Genomic DNA, 27,242 nt, shown 5'->3' on the forward strand with positions numbered 1-27,242 from the left:
CAGAGGAATGATGCTTGGACAGTAGACGAAATGGGCGGGGGGCTTTGCGAGCAGGCGTGGGGAGTCCGAGCCAATCTCACAGTCCTTGTGCCCCATGCGTCGATGGAGGATAGGAAGGGGGGTCGCTTGAATGCCCCTTATGCAATAGCTCCCACATTCGTGCTCGTACAGAAGACGATTCAGGTGGTGTCCGTGTGTGTGTGGGTCGGACTGGGGTATATGGAATCGTTCAGGGGGTGCCGCTATCTGTTTATTTCTCTGCTGGCAGCAGGAAGGCAGGATAGCGTGTCCAGCAGGAGTTCTGCAGTTATGGCACACATTTTCTGCACATTGCATTGGGAGCCATAAGTGCAAATCCCTGCACATCTGGAGAAGAACGTACCTGCCTCTATAAATATTCCATTTAGCACACTAGTATTCCATGGTGTGCATAGCAATGCACTCTCAAAACTTCCAATAATCAAATTACATTTAACTGCATTAAAGAGACATAGAAAACTGGGTGATTGCATCAGTTACTTAAAGAAAAACACACAAGAATCTAATTTGACTCATTGTGCAGTAGAACAATTCCTAAGCATGTTTTTATTAATCCTACAGAGTAGGGCTGTAGACTGCCAAAAGACAATTAACCCCACTGGGGTTTAATTTTCCAGCCATTAAATTTGTGTATTGAATTTAGTCTTGCTCCAAATTCTTCTTTTGGGAGTAATTTACTCTTTTTGTGCTTCAAAAAGGAAAAGAAAAAAAAGGGAGGGGGAATTGTACCTCTGTAGGAGACTTGTTCCTACGTTCCACAACTTTTCATTTTACCTTTTGCTTTTCTGGTGCCATAATGATTAATCTCTAATATATCAATAAGATGCTATTTTTCCTGCTCTTACAAACTGTGCTTTGTATCCAGGCTTCCATCCTTTGAATACTTTACTCTATCAACATATGAATCTGTCCTGACCTGACAGATTACAGTTTGACATCCTAAGAATTTACACTTTTCATCCTGCGCTTTAAAATGGGGCTTAATCCAAGGACTGCTGTTTCATTATTGCAAAGCCCATTCATATGAGTGGGGCTTGATGGGAACAGACCTTGGTGGGTTTCATTGCTGATAACCCATCCTCTCTATTTCCAGAACTCTCTCATCTTCTGCCCGACCAAAGCAAAACCTTGGAACAAATTAAGCATTCCAAGCTGGTCAGCTCAGTTCGTCATTTTTACATTTATACCTAAGAAGATAATATGACTTGAAGGCTTATTTTTGACACAAAACTTCTATTCCTTACTCATAGGAATCTACACTAAATGAGTATGAGCATCAGTGCTGCATCTACTGGACTGCAGCTGAATTACTGTGCAGAGACCTTCACTGAATTTCCAGGGAATGCTGTCCCTGCACTATTAAACGTGGGATTGGATTCTTCACCACACCACTGCCCTAGCTTCTGCATACACAATCTATGGCATGACATTATGTGTGGGGGGGGGGCAAATATTTTTGTGCTAAATCCCATTACAAATAGAGTTAAGGCTGTCAGATACTTGGCTGGTCCTACCATGAGGCAGGAGAAACTGACTCACATCAAGACTGTGTGGCCTTCACAGCAAATTATCAATCATTTCATTTATTAGGATTTTTATCATCATGCAGCATGCCAACTCAACGATTGTCCTCAGGCAACAATACCTCCTGGGCCATCCGGAGCCAAAGATTACATTTCCGGCTGTGGTTACATTCCCCACCGGAGAAAATGCAGGGTCTGTTTGCTGACACATAAGCTCCACTGTGTGGAAGGAGACTCGTTCTTGATGTGTTTAGGGATTGCGGCCTCAGGCAGCACCCCGGTGGCCCTTCCTAAGAAGGCTGGCCTCACACCAACATTACTGTCCTTCCAGCACCAAGCTAAGGCATTTTTATATGTGCCCAGGTTTTTCACAAGTCATATTAATTCGATGTTAGGTATTTTTATCCTTTTGCTGAAGTTTTGCACTGAACTTTCTGTCTGTTTATGTATGATGGTTAAACTGCATATCTCTGCTTTATCAAGCTCTGTACACTGCCCTGAGAGTTTCCTTCAAGGGATCCTGGAATTCCTCCATATGAAGCCACCCCGCTGTCACTTGGTGGATCGGGGCCATTTCTCAAATTGCACAGTAGCAAACCAGCCCTTTCTTCTGGGTGCAGGTGAAATGGTAACTCCTGAAATTGTCAGCTGATGTCAAATGTCAAGCTGAAAGCAAACAGCAAATGTTTGGAGATCATCAGAAGTCAGATGAGGATTTTGAGGTGCAGTTTTGAAAGAAAATTCATTTCAGCTGTATTAGAGATCACGCGAGGACACAGTCGAAAAGGCTAAATCAAGCATCTTTACCACTGCAGCCGAGTATTGATCTCTCATGCAGTTCCTTTTAACAAATCACGCACTGCCATTTCCCAAAACCGCAAGGCAATGCCACATTCTTAGTAAAGCAGAAGGAATTTTTTTCTTTTATATGATCCAGATTCATGAGCGGTGTGACTTCAAGACCAATGAGATCAGTGGGAAGATTTCAAATTAGGACTATTCGTCCTTGGCCCCCTCCCTGCAATTCCTTTCTTTTCCCTTTTATTTGTTTTTTAATCAAGCCATATAGCTACTCCTTTTTATATGAATATATACAAACCCTTACAAAGACCCTTTTCAATATAATTAATATACCACGATTTCTATATGATAATTCATTCCAATACTCAAATTTCACATCTGTGGCTGTATGTATGGATAATTTTGATACCAGAAAGTCTTCAATATGGCATTTGTCCTGCAGGGCAACAGAACTGTGACATGGCACTCGTCCTCAGGGGCCCAACCTGTTCAAACCTGAAAACCTGACTTTGGATCCAGTCAGCTCAAGCCCTTTTCATCTGGCATCCCATCTTGCACAGAGATAGTGGTGACAGCATACCCTGTGCATGTTTACTGGGTTCTGTGGGATGATACTGCAAAGGACGCATCGCCTCATAGATTCTGGAGGCACCTGTACATCTTGGTGGAAGTAAAGAAGTGTTTCCCCATGTATGCACAAGCACCACTTATGTGCCCAGAGCCCAGTTCCCATGTGTCACTTATCCATGAGCTGTGGGGAAGTTGTGTAAATCTGGACTAGTTCTAGGAATGTCTGCAGGGCCATGTGTGACTTTGAACATATGGAAGGTTTTGTGTTCATTCCTCTACACCATCATCCTCACATGATTAAATGTGAGGTCTTCAGACGCATCTACTCAAAATTGTCTGATCCATCCATCCTCTCTGACTCCTCTTCCTTGTGTTGTTCAGTCCATGCATTGGTCTCTTCCTTAGTAACTCCTCTGCTGAGCAGTTTTCCTAAGCTACCTTTCCTTGCAATCATGTCTTCGTGTCTTTCCGCTTCAGCTTGTTAAAATTGGTGTTAGCCAATTGGGACCAGATAACTCTCCGAGAGATCTCTTTGCTTCCGTACAGAGCTACAAAAGGAGCTTCCACCACACTGCTGCTCAGCAAGATCACTGAATACAATGTAGTTGGGCTGGAACCTGCTTCACTATCACTAAGGGTGATGGAATTGCTCTAATGCTCCCACATCTGGAATCTTTACAAAATCTTTTTTTTTTTCATGTTATATCCTATAAATAAAATAGACCCAAAATGGATTCCATTTTGACAATCGATCAAATGTTCAAAACCATACAATGGTACAAATAAATACTATACATTAATACAAGACAACAAATAACAACATGGTAATACACCCCAAAGCAATGCAGTCCAGTTAAAAGGTTGTATTATGGGTCAGCTCTTATTCTCCCTCTCTGTGTAGTCACAGGATGAAATGTAATAGAAAGAGAAATTACACTTCTTTTGGTGCACAGCTCCCGGGAGAAGGATAATTTTGATCATCTAGGTTAGTGGTTGTCTCACACTAGTGTGAGTACAGCACCCAAGGCTGGTGGTTCTTCAAGATCAGGCAACACAGAGGAGAAAGAAGATACTGACTTCTATCAAACTTGGCATCTTTTTTATGTTTGGCTGGAGAAACGGGACTTGGCTTAGATTTAAAGATGCTTTTAAGTGATTATAAATCGATTTGAATATGACTATAGAATGTTAAAAGATATGTAGTAGGAGGCCGACCCAGTACGTCCGATGTATTTGATGATTGATGTCTTTAGTATTAGTTCAAAATCTTAATAAAATCTTAAAAAAAAAAAAGATCAGGCAACACAGGATGAAAGGCAATGACTTTGTGTGTGGATTCCTAACCTTGTTGGGTTTGTGGACTCATTTGGGGTGGCACAAGGGGTATCCTCATAAAAGAGCTTCCGTGGGGGCAGAGGCTGCCCCAACTAGGCTTAGATGATGACAAAGCACTCATTTCCCAGAAGCAGCTTCTCCAGGACACTAAGGACAATGAAGATCTGGAGAATGAGCTCCAAATCCCCTCCGTGAAATAAAGATGGTGCTGGGACAGCTCTGCTCTTCACAGCATGCCCACTTCCTGGGTAAAGTATTTTGGTTTGAAACAAAACTTAAGAAATAAAACTCAGGCAGGAAAAGGGGGGTCAAGAACACAAAGGTGCCGGTGACCATGCTGGCGCCCATAGCCACTGCAAGGGGGACCCCGTTTTCTTGGGCACACAATAGTGCTTGCCAGTGGTGCAGCCCCATGCTCCCCTCTGGCTTGGTGATAAGGATCTGCCTGCCGGACTCCCTCTGGATCTAGCACAGAAGCTACTCCTGCCACCTCTTCCAGTGGGAGGGCTGTACCACAGGGTGTAAACTGAACCTGAAAGAAATCATCATCCCGTAGAACAACACACTCTTCAGCTCTTCGCTTCATTCCGTCGTTCGCTTTTTCTCTTATTGGGAAACTCAACCCGAAAAGGACTCATGATGGACTGGGAAAAGGTCCATTTCCAGGCTGATCTGCACTGCTCAGCTATGAGCAGATGGTAAAATTTAAGAAGTACAAAGGAAAAATCACTCACCAGAGACTTCTAAATGAACCATGAAGTTAAAGACACAAAGGCATCCAGCAGGCCAGTCTTTTCGAGGTCTTTTGATTATGCTTAACAAAGATAAGTAGAATTCCTGTAATATTTGATGTTTTGCTCAGATTTTAAGTTTGAGAACTGCCACTGAAAAAGCCTAAAGTAAGCCCTGTAGAGTTCCTGCAAGCTTCTTATCGAAGCACATCAGATTATTTTGCTTGAGATTCTCCATACCTGCTTGATTCTAGCTTGACACGTATGTCAGGAGGAGTTCCCTCCTTGGCGCCTTTGGAGCAATAGGAGTGCTGCTGCCATTTTGACCTTGTAAGGCACGGGTTGGCCGATGGTGTTTGACAGGTCAGGTGTGGGAGGCGGCATATCTCTCCTGTCTTGGTCACTGAGCTATAGCTGCAATGGGATGAAGCAGTGCTGGCCCCACTGGGCAAGGCGCTTCCCATGCCCCTCCCTCAGTGAACCCCCCTCCTCACGACCTTTGCCACCAGCTGCTGTTGCCTCTCCTCTTCTTCCCCATCATTGCCTGCTTGCCAGGCAGAGAACCAGGGAGAAGGTCCCCAGTGGCATCTCCTGTATCTCCTCCTCTTCATCCTCAGCACCACTGTGATTTATTTATTCATGATATTTATCTCCCACCTTCCTCCCATTGTGGAACTCAAGGTGGGTACATGCGATTCCCGGATGGTCTCCCCTCCAAACTCAGGCCAGCTCCAGACTTGCTTAGCTTCAACATGGTGGATGTCTCACGTGCTTCAGACCATGCTCTGGCCCATACGCTGTTAACAGAGACAGAGCAAGGGGCAAGCAATCAAGCAGGTTGCACTGATGTAGGAGCAACCCCAGGCAGCTCTTGTCAGTGGGCCTCTGCTGGGGTTGGGGCCTCAGCAGGTTCCCCACCATGGCTGCCCTTGACACCAGCCCTCATATGGGGAGGAGGGCTCCTTCTGATTGCTGGAAAGAGCTACTGAACAGTGATGCAAGCAGGGGGTAGACACTAAGCAGTGTGCCGTAACCTATTATCCCCTTTCCCCAGTCCAACAGTCTGCTGATGGTCAGCACTGTGGATTCTGCCAAATTTCCGTTCCTCAATAAGGTTTGGGAAATATTTGAGACAAAGAGCTTGATAAGAACAGAACAGGCATCAAAATTCGGAAGCATGAATCGGCCAAACCAGTTACTGATTTATTTATTTTTTAAATTAGATCACAGCACGTTAGACATTGTTGGATTGAGGCCTTAAACAATTACAGCCATTCACATTTTGAATCGGCCTCTTGTTCTTTTTTCAGCCCCCAGCTGCCTTCGTCAGGCATCCCCGGCTTCATGGCTGCCGCCTTGCACCCGCAAGACCGACCGAGGGCGCCCACTTCATAATGCAGTCCCTGTGATATCAGTGGGCAAAATGCAGGCCAGGGAAATACCATGGGGAATTCAACTGCATCCTTTGCTGACCCATCTTTCTTACCTTGAATTAAGCACATGGGGCTCTTGTCTGGGCTGGGACCCCTACACTCGTGTGGGGTGATCTAAACCTCCCTGCCCAGCCATCTTCCGTTTTCCTAAAGATGCCCTTCTCCCCCACACCAAATAAAAAGGAAAAGAACATCCATGGAAGTCAATGAAGATGCATTTTTAAGGCTTCAGAGATCATAGAATAGTAGAGTAAAGCCACCTGGTCCAACCTTTGCCCAATGCAGGGCTCTTAGTTAAAGCATCCCTAACTATCTATCCAGCTTCTCTCTGCAGACTTGCAACCCACAACCTCCCTAGGCGATTGGTTCCGTTGTCATTCTGCTCCAACAGGTAGAAAGATGAGGAAAAGTGGCTTGGCCTGAGGAGAAGGTTTAAGCCTCCAGTACCTGTGTGCAGTGGACCTGATCCAAGGGAAAAAAGATGAGGATGAAGTGTGCACCGCATGTTTAAAACAGCACTTAGTTTACCCCCGAGTTTTCTTTTCATGTGTTATGTGTATACATATAGCAGATTTAAGACAGGAAATGCATGCGAGTAAAAGATGGAGAATGCGCAATTCTGCAGGTGTTGGGCTGCATTTCCCACCCTTCACAGTCGCCTGAGCTGGCAAGGGCTGCCAAGAGCTGTGATCTGACAGTATCTGGCGGGGCTGGGCATCCCCCAGTCTGGAGGGAAAAAGCCATTCTTGAGACAGAGGAGGGTGTCTGAGTTCCCTTCTGGTGCAGAAAGGGTTAAGATGCAGTGCACACCCCTGGAACTGGGAGAAACTGGAAGATGCGGGAAGAAACCAATGGATTGTCCAGGAATGGAGGAGCCTGGCAAGTCAGCAGAGCAGTCGCCTTCTTCCAGCTGCTCCCCAGCTCCATCCCCTCATCTTGGGGACCTTTGAAGGTCTGGATTGGAGAACCGCTGCCCACAACTGATGTTAGGTGTACCTGTACCAGGGAGTCGGGACTGTGATATGGTCATAGGTAGCATCTCCCTAGGGCCGGATGTATCCTGCTGCAGTTTGCCAAATCCTGAGCTTTAAACTTAGGGGGTTGTATAATAGATGAAGCTGAAATGTATTTATGAGGTTCTTATTTGCCTGTGAGGATGGAAGGTAAAATAAATCAAATAAGACTTATAAAGGCTACCAGAAGTGAAGTTTCTTCTTTCAATGGGATGAAAAGGATGTTGAATAAGCACTGGCTTTCCTTTTCACCCAAAGCAGCGGAAGTGTTTGAAACAACAAGGAAGGAGGGGGCAATCCCATTAGCTTGGCTGATGATTAGAAGCTTTGTGCACAATTCTGCGACTTGATTCTCTCCGGATGAAAGTTCTTCAGTGCCTAAGGAGATTAGAAGGGGAAAGCAAGAAGCCCCTTTGAAGAAACCACAGAACAAGAGAGTGAAAGAGAGAAGTTGCATATATGATGTGTGGCTTTGAAAACACGCCTTCAAAAAGATCCAGCGTTTCTGTCTTGGAGAGCTCATCGGTCTTTGATCAGGAAGACTGATTTATTCATGGATGTTAAATGCTGCTTCCTTAAAAGGGGAAATCATTCAAGAAGGTGGCTCAGCTCCAGAAATGAAGACGAGATGGATCGGAATCGAATTCTCTGGGAATTGCTCTACTTCCTTTCATTTTATGCTTCACCAGGCCTGCAAGGTCTTTAGACATAGCATCATGGTCCCAGCTTATCAAAGTCACAGAGGGTTGCTTTCATTGTGACTCACGCATGGATTTATGTGTCTTTAACCTGGGCACATGCTTAATTGTGTGCCAACCCCATGAACTGCAGTTTCGGCTCTATCTTAGGAGTGATTCCACATGGAGGGCTTCTGCTGCCGTGAGCCAAAAGGCCAGTGCAGCTGTTCCATCTTTCCCTCCTTAAGAGGTTTTCTGCAAAAAGAAAAGAAAAGAAAATGGAAGAAGCAGTGAGGAAACAATGGAAAGATATGAATGGAAATCAACAAGATCTGGATGCTGTCATAAAGTTCCATGAATGAGGCAGAGCAGTTGCACAATTTTTTAAAAAATTCTCTGAAAGCACCCCAAGTCTCTGTCTTTTGGGGCCCCATTTATTTCATATGTTATATGCTGCCCCATAGCCAGAGGTTCTCTGGGCGAAAGCTCCAAGTCCATAGGCACAGGCCATCAGTCGGTGGTGCTTCTTCATTCAGCTGCCGTGGGGCATGTCTCTACCGCAGCTGCCGTTTAGCTTTGCTGTTTAACTTGTAACTTGGCTTTCTTGCCTGAGAGGAATTTTAAAGATAGCATGGGAAGAAAATGCTTAATTAAAAATAGGTGAGCTGTTTCGTGTAACAGGGGTTGCACTTAAACATTAGTCACAGCCCGATGGGATCAGGAGAGACAGAATTGGCACAGGAAGCCAAACGTAGCTTCAAGGAGCGACCCACAAGGAGCTTGTTATCCGCATGAGGCAGTTCACCTGCAACTTCGTTGAGGTTTCGCTTTCTCTGAAGTAGGAGCAGAGTGTCCGTAATGCAAGCATTTTCCCAGCCCAGGGGCTTCCTCACTGCCTTTCTGTTTGGTCCTTGTTGGGAGCTAGATTTTCCCTTGCATACATCAAAGCTACAGACCATTCTTTCGCAAAAGCTCTTTATTCTCCAGTGTGTTCTCCTTCTCCCATCTCCCAAGATGCTTCTCCCATCTTGATGCCTGGAGGGCCAGTTTCCCAGGGCTCATCCTCCCCATCTGAAGTATCCGAATCCTCCTGATCTTGAAACTCATGCCAAGCACAACTGCCTCTTTCATTCCTGACAGTCCTATATGTTCCATTATGTGGTATGGAGCCAAATTGCAAAACTACCCTAGGCTTGTTCAGGGAATATTGGCAGTACCCAGGAAAATAGCTGACTTTCTTCAATCTTTAAAAAAAAACGCCAAGAAGGGGGCTACAAAACATGACAGAGACCTTGGAGGATCACAACAGTGCGAAAAAGACCCACAAACTTCTGTGACTGAGGGATCACAGGCACACCATAAATGCTTTGTGCAAAGCATGAGCTCTTGCTCAGCTCTGGACTTACCGGAAGAATGTTGGCTTATCAAGGAAAGCTTCTGATGGAGACGCCATTTGTGTGAGCACAGGAGATGGACTGGTTGCCCAGCTGCAGCTGTTTGCTCAGTGAGGCTTTCACAGGGACCAGCCAAACTGAGATGGTGGCACGTGCCCACCTCAGTTCCCATCAAAAGTGACCCTGAACTTCATGACTGCATCCTGCAGAAGAGCCCTTGCTTCTCTCTGTATCCGTTTAGCACTGGGGAATAAATGAAATGACCTGAATCTACATGTTATTCCCACAGGTTTTCAATGAACCCACAGATTCCCAGAAAACTTGTATGGTTATGGGAAGTACTCGTCTCCTTTTTTAAAAAGACCTGTCTGTGCCCATTTCTTTCTATGTTTTTGCTTCATTATAAACATAAACTGGTTTCTATGGCTATAAGTAACGACTTATTTTCTCTCCTAGGTGGAGAGAACTAATAAGTTAATAAATTTTGAGTGATTACCAAATGTTTTCTGGAGCCTGACAGTAGTTTCATCATTCCTGGGACCGGCCCTATAGCCCTGAGGACTTTAATTTCCTTTCCTTTTTATTACATTTTTTCATTACTGTTCCCTTCATCCTCAAAGTGTAAATGCCCCATAATGCTAGCTCCAAAGGAATTCCTCAAATACTAAGCACAGCACACAACACAAAGAAGAGAAAACTCTGCTGAGGTCTCTGGATAATTATTGAACCCCAACCACACAGAGATCCCTCCATTGGCCAGATCTTAGCTCAACACCCATTTAGTGAAGTTCCCTGCATTTCAGTTTATTCCTTAAATAACCCTGCTCATGAGTAAGCCTGGCTTAAATCAGTTAGGTTACTGCATCACTGCAGATATTTAGGACTGCTTCTCAGTGGTCTAGCTCAGGGAACTGATCTGGGGTGGGCATGGCCTTTCCTGATGCCAGTAGGACAGTTGTTGAGAAATGGCTGAAGGCCGAAGAGTGCCTGGAGTGTCCAACAACACAAACTCTGCGGAAGGTTAATAGTGTGACCGTCTTTTCACATAGGAGCCCCGCAGATTTTCTCAAGCAGGAGGCCAAGGGGCTATGTCCAAGTCCCACACTCTGAAGAAAGCCAAAAAATGCCAAAAAAATTAAAATGGCGTCCACAGAAGTGATGAGTAGCTAAAGTATCAAAATTAGCCTGTTACAAGATAAGTTTGACCCTTTGATATAGTGTAGATGCCGTCTCCCAACTTATATTTCCCTTTTTCACAAAAAATGGAGGTAAAGTTCTCTCACTCTCTTGAGGAAACTTGTTCAACCAGACATTTCCTTCAGAGGTTGTGTGGGCCTCTGTAAAGCCAGAGCCTTTTTGATGTAGAAATCCACCCCTGAGAAGAACCATGTCTCCCAATTATATGGAGACATTCCTTTCCCAAGAGGCAAATGGATTAGTACAATACAGAACGCAGGTGCTGCTGTTGCAGGCAGGTCATTACTGCTGTAACAGTATTTAATCTTTCTGGGGAAAGGTAGATGCACTGCAAGTTGTATACACAGAGGTCATTTAAAAGGAGTGGTCCTTTGCTGCAGACCGAATTCAGTGACTGATAGCAGGTTCCACTCCTCGCACGCTTGATATATAGGGTTGGAATTTACCAGGCCTGCAGTGGATTCCCTTTGATCCAAGATGTTTTCTCCACTGTTGTGCTGGAATAGTTCACCAAGGGCCCTGGACCATGATCCCAAGGAAAATAATACAGTGGGTCCAGTTTAAGGGTTTTAAGGAATATTTATTCCCATTCATATAGAGGGTGAGTCCAGGGATTATGACCTTGCACATATCTGGGTAAAGGAGACAGGTCTCTGCTTCCAGGTGCCTGAAAGAAATAACTCAAGGTCCCAGAGGCAGGGATGATCCTGTGCGTGATTAATATTAAATGCTGACCGTATGACCCTGCCTGCCTAGAAGTACAAATCAGGCTCAAGCAGAATGTAAGGAGCTTAATGAAGGAAACTAAAAGAACTTGAAGGAAATCAAACAGTTCCCCAGTTTTTGACAATGGAGAAGCAGTGGGGCAGAAGGTTAATGACAACTGAGTACTGCAACCAGTCTGGTGTGGGCTGGGTCCCCCCAAGGCCTCTCTGCAAGCATACCTGTTCACCTGTGCTGGGCTCATAATGGAGGGCCAGTTGCATGGCATAGTACACAGCCTTGCTGAGGATATGGGACCACAGCCTACTCCCCTTCCAGCCTGCAGCAGTCCCATGCGCCATAAAAATGTGTCTGGGGCCACCTGGGCAAAAGCACCCACCTCACATTCTGTGAAAATTTTCGCCTTGTTCCAAGCGTAGGGGACTCGCCACCACTCGCCTCGCCAAGCAACACGCCCTGATTTATTCATACCGGCTCCATGTAAAAAAATTAAATTGCAATTCCTTCCTCAAACCAGGCCGGTGGTGGTTACATTTCATACAACTTGGCAGGCTGATTGTCTCCTGATGGATCCAGAATTTCAAGGTGTAATTAATTTTTTAATGATGTGCTGATTATTTTTCTGCCTAAGCTACAGATTCAAGATAAGTTTCCTTGAATCGTAAGGTGTGGGTTACGATTGACGTTCTCTTTGGGGCTCCTTCAAAACCAAGAGTGCCGACACAAAGCAGGAGGTGGAAAGCTGGGCTTGAATGTAGAGGATGCAGAGCTACTGTGGGGTTGGAGAATCGCGGTGCTACAGCTTTATAAGGGTGGTAATTTGAGGAAGTGTGCTTAAGATTAGGATTTGACAATGGCCCACAAGGTTAGATGAAATTCCCATAGATACACAGAGTTTTAATTTAAGGATACAGCCCTTGGAGACTTATGGGTGCCTTTCTGATTACTGATTAGAATTATGTCCTAAACCCGAAAGTCTCCTCATGCAATGGATACACCCTCTTGATTAATTCTTGAGGCTTCTCTGATCAAAATGGAGCAATAGGATTCCAGCAGGCAGCTTGTTTGACCACACAGCTTTAAGAAGGCAGGCCAGCGTCATCTCGCCACAGAACTATTATGTAGCAAGATGCCACCAGCATAGCATCTAATATGGGTTCTGGGCACCAGTGGGCATTTTCATGCTACAAACCAGTTAGAATTAGTTGCATCAGATACTCATATCTTGTCCTCCATTTTATTGGGTGAGATCCCTGTTTCCAAAATGTAAGGTTAAGTGTGCATGCACACATCCACAGAGAGAAAAGAGATCACTGGAAAAATGTTGACAGTTCCCACATTTTTATTCTGCTTTTCAGGCAGTCATTGTCTCCCAAAGCATCTCACATTGATTAAAAACAAGACTGCAGCCTGCTCATGAGTCATGCAAAACTGAAATGGCGACGCACATGAGGGAAAGTGAATGCAGGGAAAGTAAATGAAGGAGAGTCAGTTTTCAAGGCCAGAACAAGATGGTGAGCTGTAAGTGGGCCTTTACATGCACTTTGCCCAAAATGATCTTCCCTGATGGGCTTCTTGCTTCCTGGTCCTTGTTCTTTTGCTGATGGATGGAGTCAAAGCACTCTCTCCTCTTTCTTCAGCTGTTCCAGGCCTGTGGGCACCTGGCACTGGGTGTTCTTTCTGGAAGGGAAGGTTCAGTGAGGTCCCAGCAGTTGCTCCTTCTCTGGCTGATGGATGGACCAGGTTGGTCTCCCACTTGGGTTGAAGGGAAACAGACCTTGAAGTATCTCAGTGGCTATAGGTCTCCTAGCCAATGGCCAAAAGCTGGAAAATTCTTCTCCAAAATTCCTGAGCTGTTTCTCCACCCAAGAACCTCCATATTTGCTTCGAAATTTCACCTTGGGCGCAATTCTGTGCCAGCTTATTTTTAAGTCTTGCCAAATTTGCCCACAGCACAAGGTGCCATAGACTGCCCACAAGATCAGTGCTGGCCACAAATGAGAAATGTGATGCAGAATGACCAACAGTGCATATTATTGTTTTCCATGAGGCCATAAGTTGGCATGTATGGCTTCTTCTACACACACACACTGTAGAAGTGTCATCAGTCTTGCTGAAATCTGTGCAGCTTCCATCAACATTTCTCAGATGTTCTGCCAATGCCGCAACCTTCATATGCCTAGAAATGTTGCCTTGAGTGAAATTTAGTAGCAATTCTTTCAGTAATGTGAACTGACAAATTAAATGGAAAACCACAAGTGGGCAGATATAGTATCTATGCATCACCACCTATAGTAACAGATCAAGCTTGTAGTAGGACCTTGACTTCCGAAAGCTTGGCTTGGCCTGCATAAGCCAAACCACCTGATCTTGCTATTTAAACCAATTAAGTTTGAGTAGGCTTTCTGCCCCCAAACGCACACTCCTTATACTGCTCATTTTGTTGTTAGACCAAGCTGTTTTAATTTCATATCAGTACAGAATTTCCGTTAACAAGCTTGACGAGTTGTGAAACCCTGGGATTCAGAGTCGATATCTGAGCAGGGGTGTGTGTGTGGTTGCCGCATGCAGGCCTTCTCACATGCGGGCTTGGGACAGGTATGTTTATTGCTCAGATTTATTACTGAGGTGTGGCAAAGCCAGAAGTCCTCGCTTTGTTGTTGTTAACATGCTGTCTCTGACTTACGAATGCCTTCCAGAACGTCCTGTCCTTCACAACCCTGCTCAGGGATTATAAACTCAAGCTCTGGCTTCCTGTATTGATCCACCTCATAGCTGGCCTTCCTCCTTGTCTCCTGCTTTTGACTTTCCCTTGCATGATTGTCTTCTCCGGTGAGCCTTGCTTTCTCATGATGTGCCCAGTTTGCTTCTAGGACAAGTTCTGACTTGATTTGATCTAGGACCCATTTTTTCTTCTTTCTGTCGAGCCAGGGTATCATATCAAACCATTGCCTGGGTTTCTCAGGGGACCTTTTCATATGAAAGAAATACAGAAAGGGCATTTATGAAACCACGGTTACTGAAAATGGCTTTTCTGGCCCCTTTTCTATCCATCTGCCTTCATACTGGCTGGGTTCACGCAATCAACCTGAGTCACCAGGGCCTCTGGCATGTACTAGACGCCCATGGGTACCCTTTCTGTAATTTAACTTCCACGGTTAGTTCTCATGTCATCCCAATCCAGCAAGGGAGTTTTATTGGCATAGTTAGCAAGCCACCCACACCCCATGGGCTGTTCAGGGTTGCCATATCAACAACCCACTCTCTCTGGGTTCAGATAGCACAAGAACTTACAAGTGGTGATTGGGTTACGGGACAGATGCCTATGCTCAAATTGATGGTGTGTACCAGGTCACTGTCTGCAAAGCTCCATCAGGTCACCTCCAGACCCTTCAGCGTTGGCAGGCTTTCTGTCTGGCCCACCAACCCTTCCCCTCCCCCGCCACGTTCTGCCACCAGCTTTCCCTTTCCTTCCCCACTTTCTTCCCAATCATTTCTTCCCTCCAGGGTCTATGACTCAGCTGTGACTGTTTATCATATTCAATCTGCATGTTTCCCTTTGAATTGGAGTTTCAGTCCCCCCCCCCCTCACACACATACACACACACACCCCACAGATACTCATTTGCTTATTCTTTAGGCACTGTAAGAATCACTGCCATCCTATTTTCTAATGTTGCTTCTTCGTTTCCTCTCTCTGACGGATATCCGGGACTGGGCACAGCTGGAGACAAGATGTTTGGCTGGGTGCACCTTTTCCTCTGTATAATCATCTCTGGGGGAGACGCCATGGCTGGATTTTGGTTCACACTCGCAAACATGGGTTACCACACTTGGAGTGGGGAAGACAGTTTTCACCAGTTGGATTACTGCCTCTGAGGTGCAAACAGGGGGTTACATCACCCATATTAGCATGTGGCTTGGCTCATTTGCCTGAATTGTTTCATGGCTATCTGTTCAGCGGGCCTAGTGCCTTGGGCTAGAAGCATATTGCAGTGCGGTTCCATTAGCACCAGAGTTCCGAGGTGTTGGTATGTTGTGTCCAGTAACAATCTATCCACCACATTCTGTCCTAGTCAGTTTCTAGGTCACCCACAAGGATGACTTGTAGTCATCTAAGTGGGGAATGACCACAGCGTGAACTTCTCTGGCCAAGCTATCTCTGTCTCAGAAGAATTGTAGCTGGTGGGCCAAAACCACACCAGGTCAGCAGGTCTATTGAGATCCCAGTGACAAAGATGGATCTGAAAGTAATCCAAGCACTGGATTTGCTCCGGGAGTAGAAATGTCTCCCCATCGAGGGGAGGTGTTAAGTTTAGTTCCATCCCACTTCCACAACCATTCATAATTGTTTTTTAAGTCTGTCTGCAAATGTGTGTGCCTTTTAAGATACATTTGTCCTCATGGATGCATTTTGGTCGCAATTTTGCCTACTATTGGGGAGGGGGGATTTGCAAGTAAATGTTTTTCATGAATATATTCATTTTGGTGCACACTTCCTCATAGTATACACATTTTTGTACACATATATTTGATTAGAGAACTGCATCACAAAAATTAATATCAAAGGACAACTGTGTTAGTGATCACCTATAGAACTCGGAAAGGCACCCCTGTCCGTGTACACTTGCCAGGCCATTAAATGCCACACAGGGGGCTGTCCTTTTGGTCTCACCATTGGGAGCTGTGCATTATGTGAAGACACCAGAGAGGACCCTCTCAGCTGTGAGGTCTGGAAACCCAACTGGTGCTAACACTGGTCCTCTTTCTTCTCTAGATTTAAACTGGTGGGTTTCCACTGTGCTCAAAGGAGGTTGACCTTTCCAGTTTTTGACCAGACCCATTGCTTGAAAATGTGTCTTGTTATTGCTTTGAGCAGCTTCTCCTTCTTATGTGATGGACCAGTCTGAGCCAGCGGGTTGTGTGCAAAATAATTCTGTAGCTTTAGTCATGCATGTGCTGGGCAGTAGCCACCTGTTACGCTCAAGGCCAGCTTCAGTTAGTTTCTTGTTAACCTGCACCTTTAGCCACAGTTTGGGAGCAGATTCCTGAGTACCTAGAGCTAAAAAGAGCAACTTCCTTGTAGTTCAGGAGCAACCTGGGGAAAAGTTACACTATTTACTCAAACTTAGGTCTGCAATTCTCCAGTGCACTGAGGATACATGTGACCCAAGACAAGATCAAATGAAACTTGCTGTGCTTCTCCCTGAAAATCATGTCCTCTCCCTCTGTTCTTTGGGGGTGGGAGCGGAACCAAAGAGAGGGAGGATCAGGACTGGGCCTTGGGGATACTGGAGCGTGGTGAGGAAAGTGGGTAAGATCAAAGAGGAACAATGCCCACAGGAGTCATACAAAACATGTTGATCCCAAGGCTGGTCCGACGCACCACTTCAGGCATTGAATAACACCAGGGCGAAATGCCAGTCTCGCTGCAGTGCCCTACCAGACCCATCCTGTTCACAGGAAGATGCTGGCATTGCTCTCACCTTTCCGCTTCCATGGCAGGGTTTTCCAGAAGAGGACACACCTGCAGTGTATGTCTGCGAACCCTCACTTGGCTAGCTTGCTGGCGCCATGGCAGAATTTGGCCATCACGGTGCACTGTGATTTCCTTGGGTTATTACAAACCAGTGGAGAACTGATGTAAGAGTGTTATAACATGACACAGGACTGATAAAGATCTGTCGTGCAGAATGAGTATTCAAAATGTGGCATGCAAAGCAAAGGCCACATTAATTAAGGGTTTATCAAACCACAAAGCAATTTGCAGGTGCATCCCAAGAATCCTATTGGTGAGAGTGCTGTGGGAAATAACATAGTAAGCATTAAAACTAAAAGGTAAATATGATTTTAAAATCCACTCTTCTTATAAAGGAATGGAAGATCATGCAGTCTTAATCGTGCTTGTTATCTCATACTGGAAGCAGCAAATATTGTCTGTGTATTTCCATCACAAGGCTACAAGACTGCTCAGATGGTCAGCTCCAGCGTAAATCATTTGAAATTACTGTACTGGATGCTTCATTTGACAACATTTCTCAAGGGTGTAGAAGTCTTGTGTTGTGGCCAAAGGCTGCCTAATCCCGGTAGGATGTTGGGAGTCACAAATGCTGTGACACCTCTACCTGCCGAGCCTGCTGTGACGTCACCGTGAATCAGCCAGTGGGAAGGGAGCAAGTCATGAGGCGAGAGGTGTGGAGAGTAAAACTACCAGGACTCCTCATATGCTACCAGTTGCCCAGGTGTACAGGGGAGTCTTTTAACATGGTGCTGAAAAGATGGCAATGTTGGCACCAGGTGGGCTTCACCAGGTATTCCACCATCAGCAGGCCACCACTGTTGAGGTTCGCTACCTCGTTGCTCTCCTCCAACCTCCCTCAAAGGGAGGCTTCAGGTGTCGACTATTTTGAGTACAATGTATATAGCTGGATACTGAACTCCCAGCTTGCAGTTGCAGCCACTGGTTTCAGAAGCCGATGAAGCGCTGAAATTCCAAGCAGCACGCTCTTCTGAGTCCCAGTAGCGTGCACCATGCAGAACATGTGCCAGGTTGCTGCGTCCCTCCAAAGTAAGCCAAAATATTTGCCCCGAAAAACGGAGGTGTTGGATGCCTCCCTCAAGTTTACTGCTTTTCAGTGTCCTATTTGGCAAGGCCATGAAGGGTGCCAGGAAAATGATAATATAGCAGCCAGAAATCAAATGCCTTGATGGATCTGATTTATGTTTCTCAACCCCATCACCAGCCCTTCTGTCTGCTGTCACCACCCTTTTCTTTCATCGCTCGTTTGCGGAAAGGCTGTAGTTTCAATTACAAGAGGCGGGAAGCTGAGCTGGATGACTGACATCACAAACTTGTGGAACCACAAAGTGAAAAAAGCTGTTGAGCCATCATTGTTTGTAATTAGCTTTTGACTGAATTCCCAATCTGCTATAGGGAACAGTTTTATCTGGATGTATTTGAGTGGGTGGGGAGGAAAGATTGGAGGACTGGGGCAAAGGAACCCTTCCTGGCCTGGTGAGAGAGAAAGAGAAAAGGCCGGCTGGATTTAAATAATGCCAGGAGCAAATCATATGTGGCCTCCACTTTGCCAATGTTCTGCTGCTCAGAGCAGTATGTATCAGCTCATTCCTTTGCATTCATATTTCCACATCCGTATTCCACCTTCCTTCAAAGGATTTCAGGCCACGGTACACAAGGTGCTAGCTGCTTGATTCCACCCAGGCCTGGAGAACTGTGGGCTGAGTTGAGTTTCGAATCCAGGTCTGCTTCCCCTAAACCCAGCAACCTATCGACTAGACCAAGCTGGTTTGCCATGCATATAAACTCCCCAGGAGTATAACAGCAACGTCCCCAATTTGTAGATGTTATGCTAATCACCCTACAGTTATTGTGCCACAGAGCTGTGTAGCAAAGGGATTTAATAACAGGTAGTTAGGAGCGTTGGGGCGCAGCAACTTAGTAATGCGACAATTTGGAATAAATTGGCATGGCCCTTGTGTTCATTCACCTGCCTCCAGTCAAGAGCTGGTTAAAACTACTGCTTAAATGAGCAAAACATCCATGAGTGGGCGCTTACCTGGCAGCAGAAATACCAGGTAAGTGGCTGAGCTTGGGCTTGGAAGTGGAAGCATTTCATGTCCACTGACACACATGAAAGAGGTTGTCTGGCCCTCTGCTTTCTCTTTTCCATTATACTTGCATGTTTGTTGCATGTGTGTACTGTGCATGTGCAGTCAGCAATGAAGTCATTGAGCTGGGCCAATATTAAAGACAGGTGGTGGAAGAAGGCAATGAGGAAACGGGCAGCAGTAAGGGCCAATGGTAAGAGTGCCTGTTCTTCCTCCTATATTCCTGTGGGATTGGACAGCCGGTCCACTTCCAATGCAATTATTCATGACTGCAAGGTTCCATAAATGGGCATTCTGTAAGTATGGATTACCTGAGCCACATCTGGTAAGAGCCTCTGGATTGACTAAAAGTCCTAACAAAGAGGCCCATGGTTTCCCCCTTGTTGAAGGTGATCAGCTGTCAGCTGACAGCTGTCAGCAAATGACTGGAGCTGATGTCAGCTGTGGGTGAGAATAGTTCATTAGTTCCCTCCAGCCAAAGTTTGCATTTGGGCATATCGTTTCCGTACTGATTCTTCATTAGCATCATTGAATGGCGTCAAAGAAGCTATTGGCACAACTGAAATGTCTTTAAAGTGTGCTCAAGAAAGGAACCCAATGTCCCTGTTCACCATTCAGCTCAATTCTCAGTGTGTTCTGATAAAATGATGGCCCCAGAGAGACATGGGGGGGGGGGTGATCTTATGCATCTCTTGGCAGCTTTCAGCACCATCACCCATGGTCACCTGGGGGAATTACCTGAGTCAGCTCCAGAAGGCAGTGCCTGGGGATATTGCTCAGCCCCATGGATCCTCCAGCATGGGCTTTGGCAGCGGTCAGTTTTCACCCCTGTGCTATTTAACATCTCTATGAAACTAGTGGGAGAGATCTGCTGGGGGGGCTGCCGCTTGCTTCTGATGATGCACAGCTCTGTTATTCGCTCGCGGTTTTAGCAGGCGAGGTTGTGGATGTGCTGAATTGGTGCCAGGCTGTGCCAGTGCCCTGAATGTGGGCTGATGCACTGAAGCTTTCCAGATAGAATTGAGATGCGTTAGTGGGCCTTTCTGTTGATCAGCTGGTGAGGACTTAACCTGATCTGGATGGGACCGAAAGAGCAGGTCCATAGCTTTCCTGAAACCTCTTTTGCCTCTTGAGGCTTGGGTGGCCTCAGTGGCACAAAGAGCCTTCTTCTTGTTCCATTTGAGGGTGTTATTTCATTTATTTACTTGCTTACTTATTGGGTTTGTTTGAAAGCTGCCTATGAGCATCGCGCTCTTGGTGAGCACCTGTTGGAGAATTTCCCCTCCCCAGTTCACAGACCTCAAATGCAGAAGTTCAGCAAAATTGTCCCCCAGTTTCTCTGCCCTCAAATAGGCTGAAGATTTCTGAGAAAACATTTGGACACAGCTGTAGTTAGTTTGCAGGGATGAGTTCAGACACAATGACAAACCAGGGTTTTGTAACCTGTTCCATTTCTTAGCTTATCTCCAAACTTGACTACTGTAAGGCATTCTCACATCTTTTTTTTCCTGTTGGTCTTTCAGCTTGTATGTTTTTCTAGTTCAGTACAATGTGACTCACCCTCTGGAATGAATAACAATCCTGACTGTAGCATCAACTGCAACCTAAGAATCACAATGCCCTTAATATAGCTAAATCTAATTTTGATTAATAGAATTAGAGATTCTGTTTGAATGCTATAAATCATCCTGTGCGAGAGAAAAATGCTATCAGATACACAGTAAAGGAGGCCAAAAGTGTCTTAAAATTTGCTGCCCAATTTCCTCTTATTATTATTTTAATACATTTCCAAATGTTTTACGCTTTAATACTCTTCAGTAAGGGACTCAGGTATGTGGAACATGCAGTGCTGAATGGTGCACTGGCCAGCTGCAGAAGGAACGCTGATTTTATTTTTAAGGGAAACTGTCAAGGCAGTTGTGGTGCTTAACCAGCAGAGTGTCATTTGGAAAAACAGAGGGAAGAACTCCATGTTCTCTCCTGCAGGCCACTCAAACCTGGCAAAGACTTTGGGGAGAAGAGACACTTACCCTCTGGGCAGCCTTTCCCAGCCCTGCTGCCCTACAGAATCTTTGGATCACAATTCCCATCATGCCTGACTATTGTCCAAACTGTCTGAGCCTGGTGGAAGCTCTAAGCAGAGATCCAAAGCTCCCTGGGCTTCCCAGAGGCAAGGAGTGGCTTGCTTGGTTGTAGGCTGATGCACCAGCTTCCAAGTCAAAGATACCGACTCAGACTGCGGGATCTCCTTAGGGCTTTCTGGACTGTGGTTTCAAAGGGTTCATCTGTGGCGCAGCCAAGGGACCCAGCCGGCACTGGAACTTGGAAGGGCGTTAGCACCAGCAGCACTTGTACAGAGAGTGGATAACGGGCTGAGCTGTAAGGAAGCAGAATATTTAAGAGAAGAAATGGATAAGACAAAACATGGCAGGGAGATCGCAGTTGTGCCAACCCTGATGTGTCTCAAAAAGAGGGCTGTGATGGTCCACTCTGGATGCAGCCCACTCACCCTTCTCAGGACCTCCCTGCATTTATTTATTTATTTATTTATTTAGTTTTTATATGCTGTCCAATACTAAAAGTCTCTGGATGGCTTACAAAAAATAAAAAACAAAACAACCATGTACAACAAACACACAACGCACTGCACCTGATGATGATGATGATAAAAGCAAGGATAAAACCAATTAACTGTTAAAATATTGGGAAAATAAAAAGGTCTTTGCCTGATGCCAAAAAGAATAAAGCAACGGTGCCAGATAAACCTCCCTGGGGAGCATGTTCCACAGTTGGGGTGCCACTGCTGAAAAGGCCCTTCTCCGAGTAGCTACCCTCTTGATTTCCTTCACAGAGGGCTCCTGGAGCAGGACTACTGCCTCAGATCTTAAGGGGTGGGCAGGCACATAGGGAAGAAGGTGCTCCTTCAGGTATCCAGGTCCCAAGCCATTCAGGGCCTTATAGGTCATTACCAATACCTTAAATAGGGCCCGGACTTACTAGAGCAGGGCATAAACACGCTTACATAGACACACGCAGAATAGCAGTCCATAGATTAATGCCCAGGCTCCTAGGAGCAGCTTCACTGCAATCCTCTGCTTTGGGACCTGGGAGTCTGCTCCAGCAGCGCTCATTTCGGGCAGGATAGGTCCCGTTCCTGAGCTGTAACAAAAGGTCTCTGGCCAGGTGAGATGCACCCTTTCGCTTCCCATTCAAACGGCTGGAGTAACGTAGGAGCAATATCTATCTTGTGTTTATTTGCCTCATTCTTCAACTTCCTATGTGCTGATTTGTTGCAAACAATAGTAAAAGTCGAACCCTTCTGGATCGCTTCGTTCACTTGGTAAAGCAGTAGGTGGGATCAAGCTTAGCATATTTTAGCTATAACTTTTTCTGTAATTTGTTTCTATGTTCTTAAAACTGTAAATTGTCTTGCAATTTTCAATGAAACTAGTAGATGGTAAGGCAAAAAATTAAATATATAAATACTGCCAGTAACAAAGCCCTTAGAAGGGCCTTCCCTTTCAGAATGGGGAAAACTGCCCTAAAGCTGGGAGACCCCCAAATGAGCAGTGGGGGGGGGATTGGGGAGGGGGTATAGGCCACTGGAGGTTCCAACCGGGATCCACGAAAGGCCAGATTTGCCGCAAGACCAGAGGGTCTATACCCTGTGCTGGAGCAGGAAGTACCCTGTTCCTGCGTCACTGGTGCTCCTCTGAAGACGCTCTGGAGATGCCTTCTCCTGTGTCCTCTCACCAGTGCGCCCCTGAAAACCACTTGGGGGAAATGTGGACCAGGGAGTGGAGCAAAGGTCGTGCTGGCCACAGCCCAGCAGAAGGCCCCCTGCCTCACAGAGGCTCTGCATTGCTTGTGCTTTGTTTACAGTTTCTACAACTGGGATAGGAACATCTGCTGCTTGAATTCAAGTCCAAGCTACCAGGTGATTGCAGAAAACGTTTGCGGCTTGCTCTTCAAGAACAAGGCTGACAGGAAGGTCATCAATGTGGACCCCAAGGTAGGCAGTTTCTCTTCCGATCTCTCTTGGCCCACATGTCTATGTGGCAGAGTTCCACACCATCAACTTCTCCTGAGCCTGCACTTGGTGGGTCCATGTGCAACACAGAGGACCAGTGTTTATCCTCTCAACAAGTGATGCTCTGACATAAAGGAGAAGCCCTATATTATTTGGATATATGATGTTCCTAACATAGGGCATGTTGTAATTGCTGCCAGGGCGGACACAGGAATGCAAGTTATCACTTGCACATATGGTGCTCTCTTGTACACCACTGAACTGTAGTAGCCAAACACTCGTTTTTCTGAAAACTTTGGGAGATTCATTCTTAACCTTGCCATCAGAGGTCTTTTTTACTGGAGATTAGAGTTGGGATGAACCCTTTTGGAACCCACCCCTCCAGAATCTGTACACTTCCTCCCATGCTTGGTTGGTCCTGCAGAGCTAGCAAGCCAAGCCAAGAGGAAGCCCGTGAATCCCTGCAGATCCCCAGTTGCACAACTGGCAGCCTTCCCCAGCTGCCGTTCCCAGGGGCCAACTTCCTTCCCTGGGTGATGGTGCATGGGAAAATGGATGGCGGTGAGTGGGTATCCCAGCCACCATTCCTGACAGCCAACCGTTTGCCCACTCGTTGCTGCTAGGGGGGCATGGAAGAACGGTGCTTCTTGCACAGGGATGGATCGTACTGAAGCCCATGAGTTTCAGGTGGCTCGTCACCCGTGGCAACGACTCACCCTCTCCGGGTTCACACATCATAACAGGCTGATACTTGTGGGCAGCGTATAAAAACTTTAAATAAAGAAAGAAACAGAAAGAGAAACCAGTGGGTCCTAGAGCAAATCAAGCCAGAACATTCCCTAGAAGCAAAAATGGCAAAGCTGAGACTGTCATTCTCAAAGCTGAGAAGGCAAAACTCCCTGGAAAAGACAATCTTCAGCTCGGGAAAGCTGAAGGCAGAAGAAGGAAAGGAAGAACAAATATGAGACTGATTGGCTCCATAAAGGAAGCCCCAGCCTGGAATCTGCCAAAGCTGAGCAGGGATGTCGTGGACTGGACGTTCCAAAGGGTTTCCGTTCACAGGGTTGCCATAAGTCAGAGACTACTTGCTGGTACATAACAAACGCAAATAATTAGACTCCGGTTATCCAATACAGCAATGCTACACAACCTTTTTTGGCTCCAAGGAGTTCTTCAGGTATCTGCTGGGATGCCAGGGACTGCCTCAACATCTGTGCATACATATCCACAGACACCGTCACACTCTTCACACTCACATGCACGCTGCCTCCCCCTCCCTCCGCTGCCATTCCTCTTCCCCAGCCAGGGGCTTTCCTCTCTACCGCTTGTGCTATTAAGGGAAGCTCTGGCCAGGGCTGCTCCAGCTCTGGGTCTGCACCGGAAGCAGCCCTGGGAAGCAGGCAGGCTGTGGTGTGTAGGTTGCATTTTCATGGTCATGTTTGGCAGACTCTATGACCTTAACCAAGGTAAGCAAACGCCACAATTTTCCAAGCCATTCAGTACTGTTCTCGCTTCCTAACATTTGGCCAAAGTCAGGGCCAAGCTATACATCTTGCTCGGTCATTTGAGGTTTGTTGCTGCCTTTGGGATCTATTTTAATGCAGTGGTGGAAGCAAGAGAAGATCAGCAGAGAAAGTGGGGAGAGGAGGTTAACTCCCCGCACCTTCTAAAAAAGATCCCGCCCAAGGTGCTTTTGATTTCCCAAGCATCTTTCCTTCCCACTGGGGGACAATTGGCCAGGCCGGTCACAGAGTCTCAGCCCAAAGTACCTCACAGGGCCATTGCTACGGAGAGAAGATTGACAGCAGCGGGAGAAGGGTGTGAGCCGCTCTGAGTTGTTTAGAAACAGTGGGATAGAAATCTAATAAGTAAGTAAGCAAAGCAGCCTACAATTCCAGCATGCTGCAGCCAGCCAAGCTGGTAGTTGTAGGACATTCCTCTGTCTGAATGTGCCCAGGATTGCCCTCTTAGCTGATTATCTAAATTGAGGAGCCCAGAAAAGAGCTTTGGAGCCCTTCCTTCCTTCCTTCCTTCCTTCCTTCCTTCCACATTTCCAGAAGGGCTTCACTCTCACAGCAGGAAAATCTCTCACAAAACCCACTTCTTGAACTGTAGTAAAGCTGGAACCCTGCTCCCACTTACCCGAGAGCAAGTCCCAGTGAACTGAGTGGGCCCAGTTCTGAGCAGACGCTGTTTGCTGTGTATCAGATAGTAGCCATTTACTGCTTCCTTGTTCTTGTGGGAAGACTATTGCCAGCATTATCTTTCATGCAATCTAGCTCTTCCTTCTTCTCCATGATCACATATTCTTTTATTTTAAATGTGATACCACTTACTTTGGCTTGGTTTGGTTGGTTTGGTTTGTTATTCCATATCATCTTTGGCTATACAGCTGGTACTTTGTGAGATAGATGGCTTGGAACACTTTGGAATAAGAACTGAACTTTTAGAACAGTTTTTAACCACATAAATGTGTTCCTTTCCTTCCCCAAAAAAGAATCATTAACATTACTCCATATGAATGACCTGACTTTTCATTGTTGTTGTGCTTGTTGATTTAGTAATGGAGAATAGTTGTCATTAACCAAATATTTGTAGCTTGAATTAATGCTCCATTTTTCCAGATGTCCAGCAGATTGACTAGTTCAGTTAGACTGACTATCCAAGGGGAGATCCTTTTTCCAAATATATCACCATCCTTTCTGCCCTATCAATGTTTATCTTATAATCTCCAATGCCACTATATTAATTGTGATATACTGACATTGAAGATTGCGATATACACTGCATCACCATCTGTATATCAGTTTATTTTATACTCTTGTATTAGTCCTACTCGCTATAGCTTGATTATTTTTTTTTAATAAGTGTAGGAAATGGCTTTTTCTTTTTGCTATTAAATGCCCTCTTGCACTCCCTTTGTGAAGATGTGTCCTCTTGCAAGCCTGGAAAAGACTGAGTCTCTGCTGGAAATAATATATGAAAGCAATTACTTTGCAAATAGTGGGAAAAAAACAAAACCATTTCCTACACCCATTTACATTCTCCATCCGCATTAGCAGATTTCCTAATTCACAATAATTCCATCTTCATTTCAACTTATTTGACCTTATCAGTCCCGAACACCTCCAGACACCTGGATTCAGGATTTCCACAGCCTCTGAGTAACTAGCAAGGTGGAACAAAGCGGGAGCCACATACTGGGAGCCAGTGTGGCGTAGTGGCGAAGAGCACGGGACTGGGACTCAGGCGATCCGGGTTCGAGTCCCCGCTCGGCCAGGGAGCCCACTGGGTGACTCTGGACCAGTCGCAGACCCTCAGCCCAACCTACCTCACAGGGTTGCTGTTGTGGGGATAAGATTGAGAGCAGGTGGGGAGTTTTATGTAAGCCATTTTGAATTCTTCGTAAGGAAAAAAGTGGGATAGAAACCTAATAAATAAATACTGAAGGTGCTTTAGTTAAAACCCCTTGTTTGGTCCCATGTAGAAAACGAATGAGAGACAAAATGGAAAACAAGGCATCCCAAACACCAGTGGAGCAGCACCTTCGAAGTCCATCCTTCTGGGCTCCTGTAACAGCATGCTGCCTAAGCTCAACCCAGATAGCGCCCCCCCCTCCCCGCCACGCCTCAAAGAATGCTAAGGCCAAAGAGGCTGAGAGGGTTTTTGACCCGAGATCCAGGTATTTCGTTTGTTTGTATAGTAGGACAACTTTTTAAATTGTCACTATAATCCGCAACACATGGATATACAATATTTTCTAGCCAGCACCTCTTGAAATGAGCTTTTAAAAAGAAATTGCTCTGCCATCTATGCATATATGGATTTTTATTTTAATATAGACAGAGAAATAGATATTGGTTTCAAGAGCGCCGTAATCTTTACTTAGCATCTTTACTTCGCATGTCCAGTCATAACATATTCATCCCAAATTTAATTAAAACATTGAGAAGCAGGCCTGTATATGTCCATGTAAAAGATACATGTTCTCTCTCTTTTCTTTTTTCTTTCTTTCTTTTTCTTTTTTCTTTCTTTCTTTTTCTTTTTTTCTCTTTCTTTCGGCAAAAATTCAAGGGAGTCCATTTTACAGTGGAGTTATTTTGCTTGCTGGAGCTCAGGGCAAAGCCCGTGGGAGCCTTCCAGGCAC

At 45.7% G+C, this 27,242-nt stretch overlaps 1 protein-coding gene across 1 annotated transcript in view; it reads left to right on the forward strand.

Moving 5' to 3' along the window:
- The window catches only part of CFAP299 (cilia and flagella associated protein 299), a 304,213-nt gene that overhangs the window by 269,959 nt on the left and 7,012 nt on the right, over positions 1-27,242 (forward strand). The window contains exon 5 of the mRNA XM_044429114.1: positions 22,948-23,077. Coding sequence (XP_044285049.1) covers positions 22,948-23,077 — 130 coding nt within the window. The remainder of the gene's footprint in view (positions 1-22,947; positions 23,078-27,242) is intronic.

This window comes from Varanus komodoensis, unplaced genomic scaffold, assembly GCF_004798865.1.
Source record: "Varanus komodoensis strain SLA01 unplaced genomic scaffold, ASM479886v1 scaffold2, whole genome shotgun sequence".
Classification (NCBI taxonomy): Eukaryota; Metazoa; Chordata; class Lepidosauria; order Squamata; family Varanidae; genus Varanus; species Varanus komodoensis.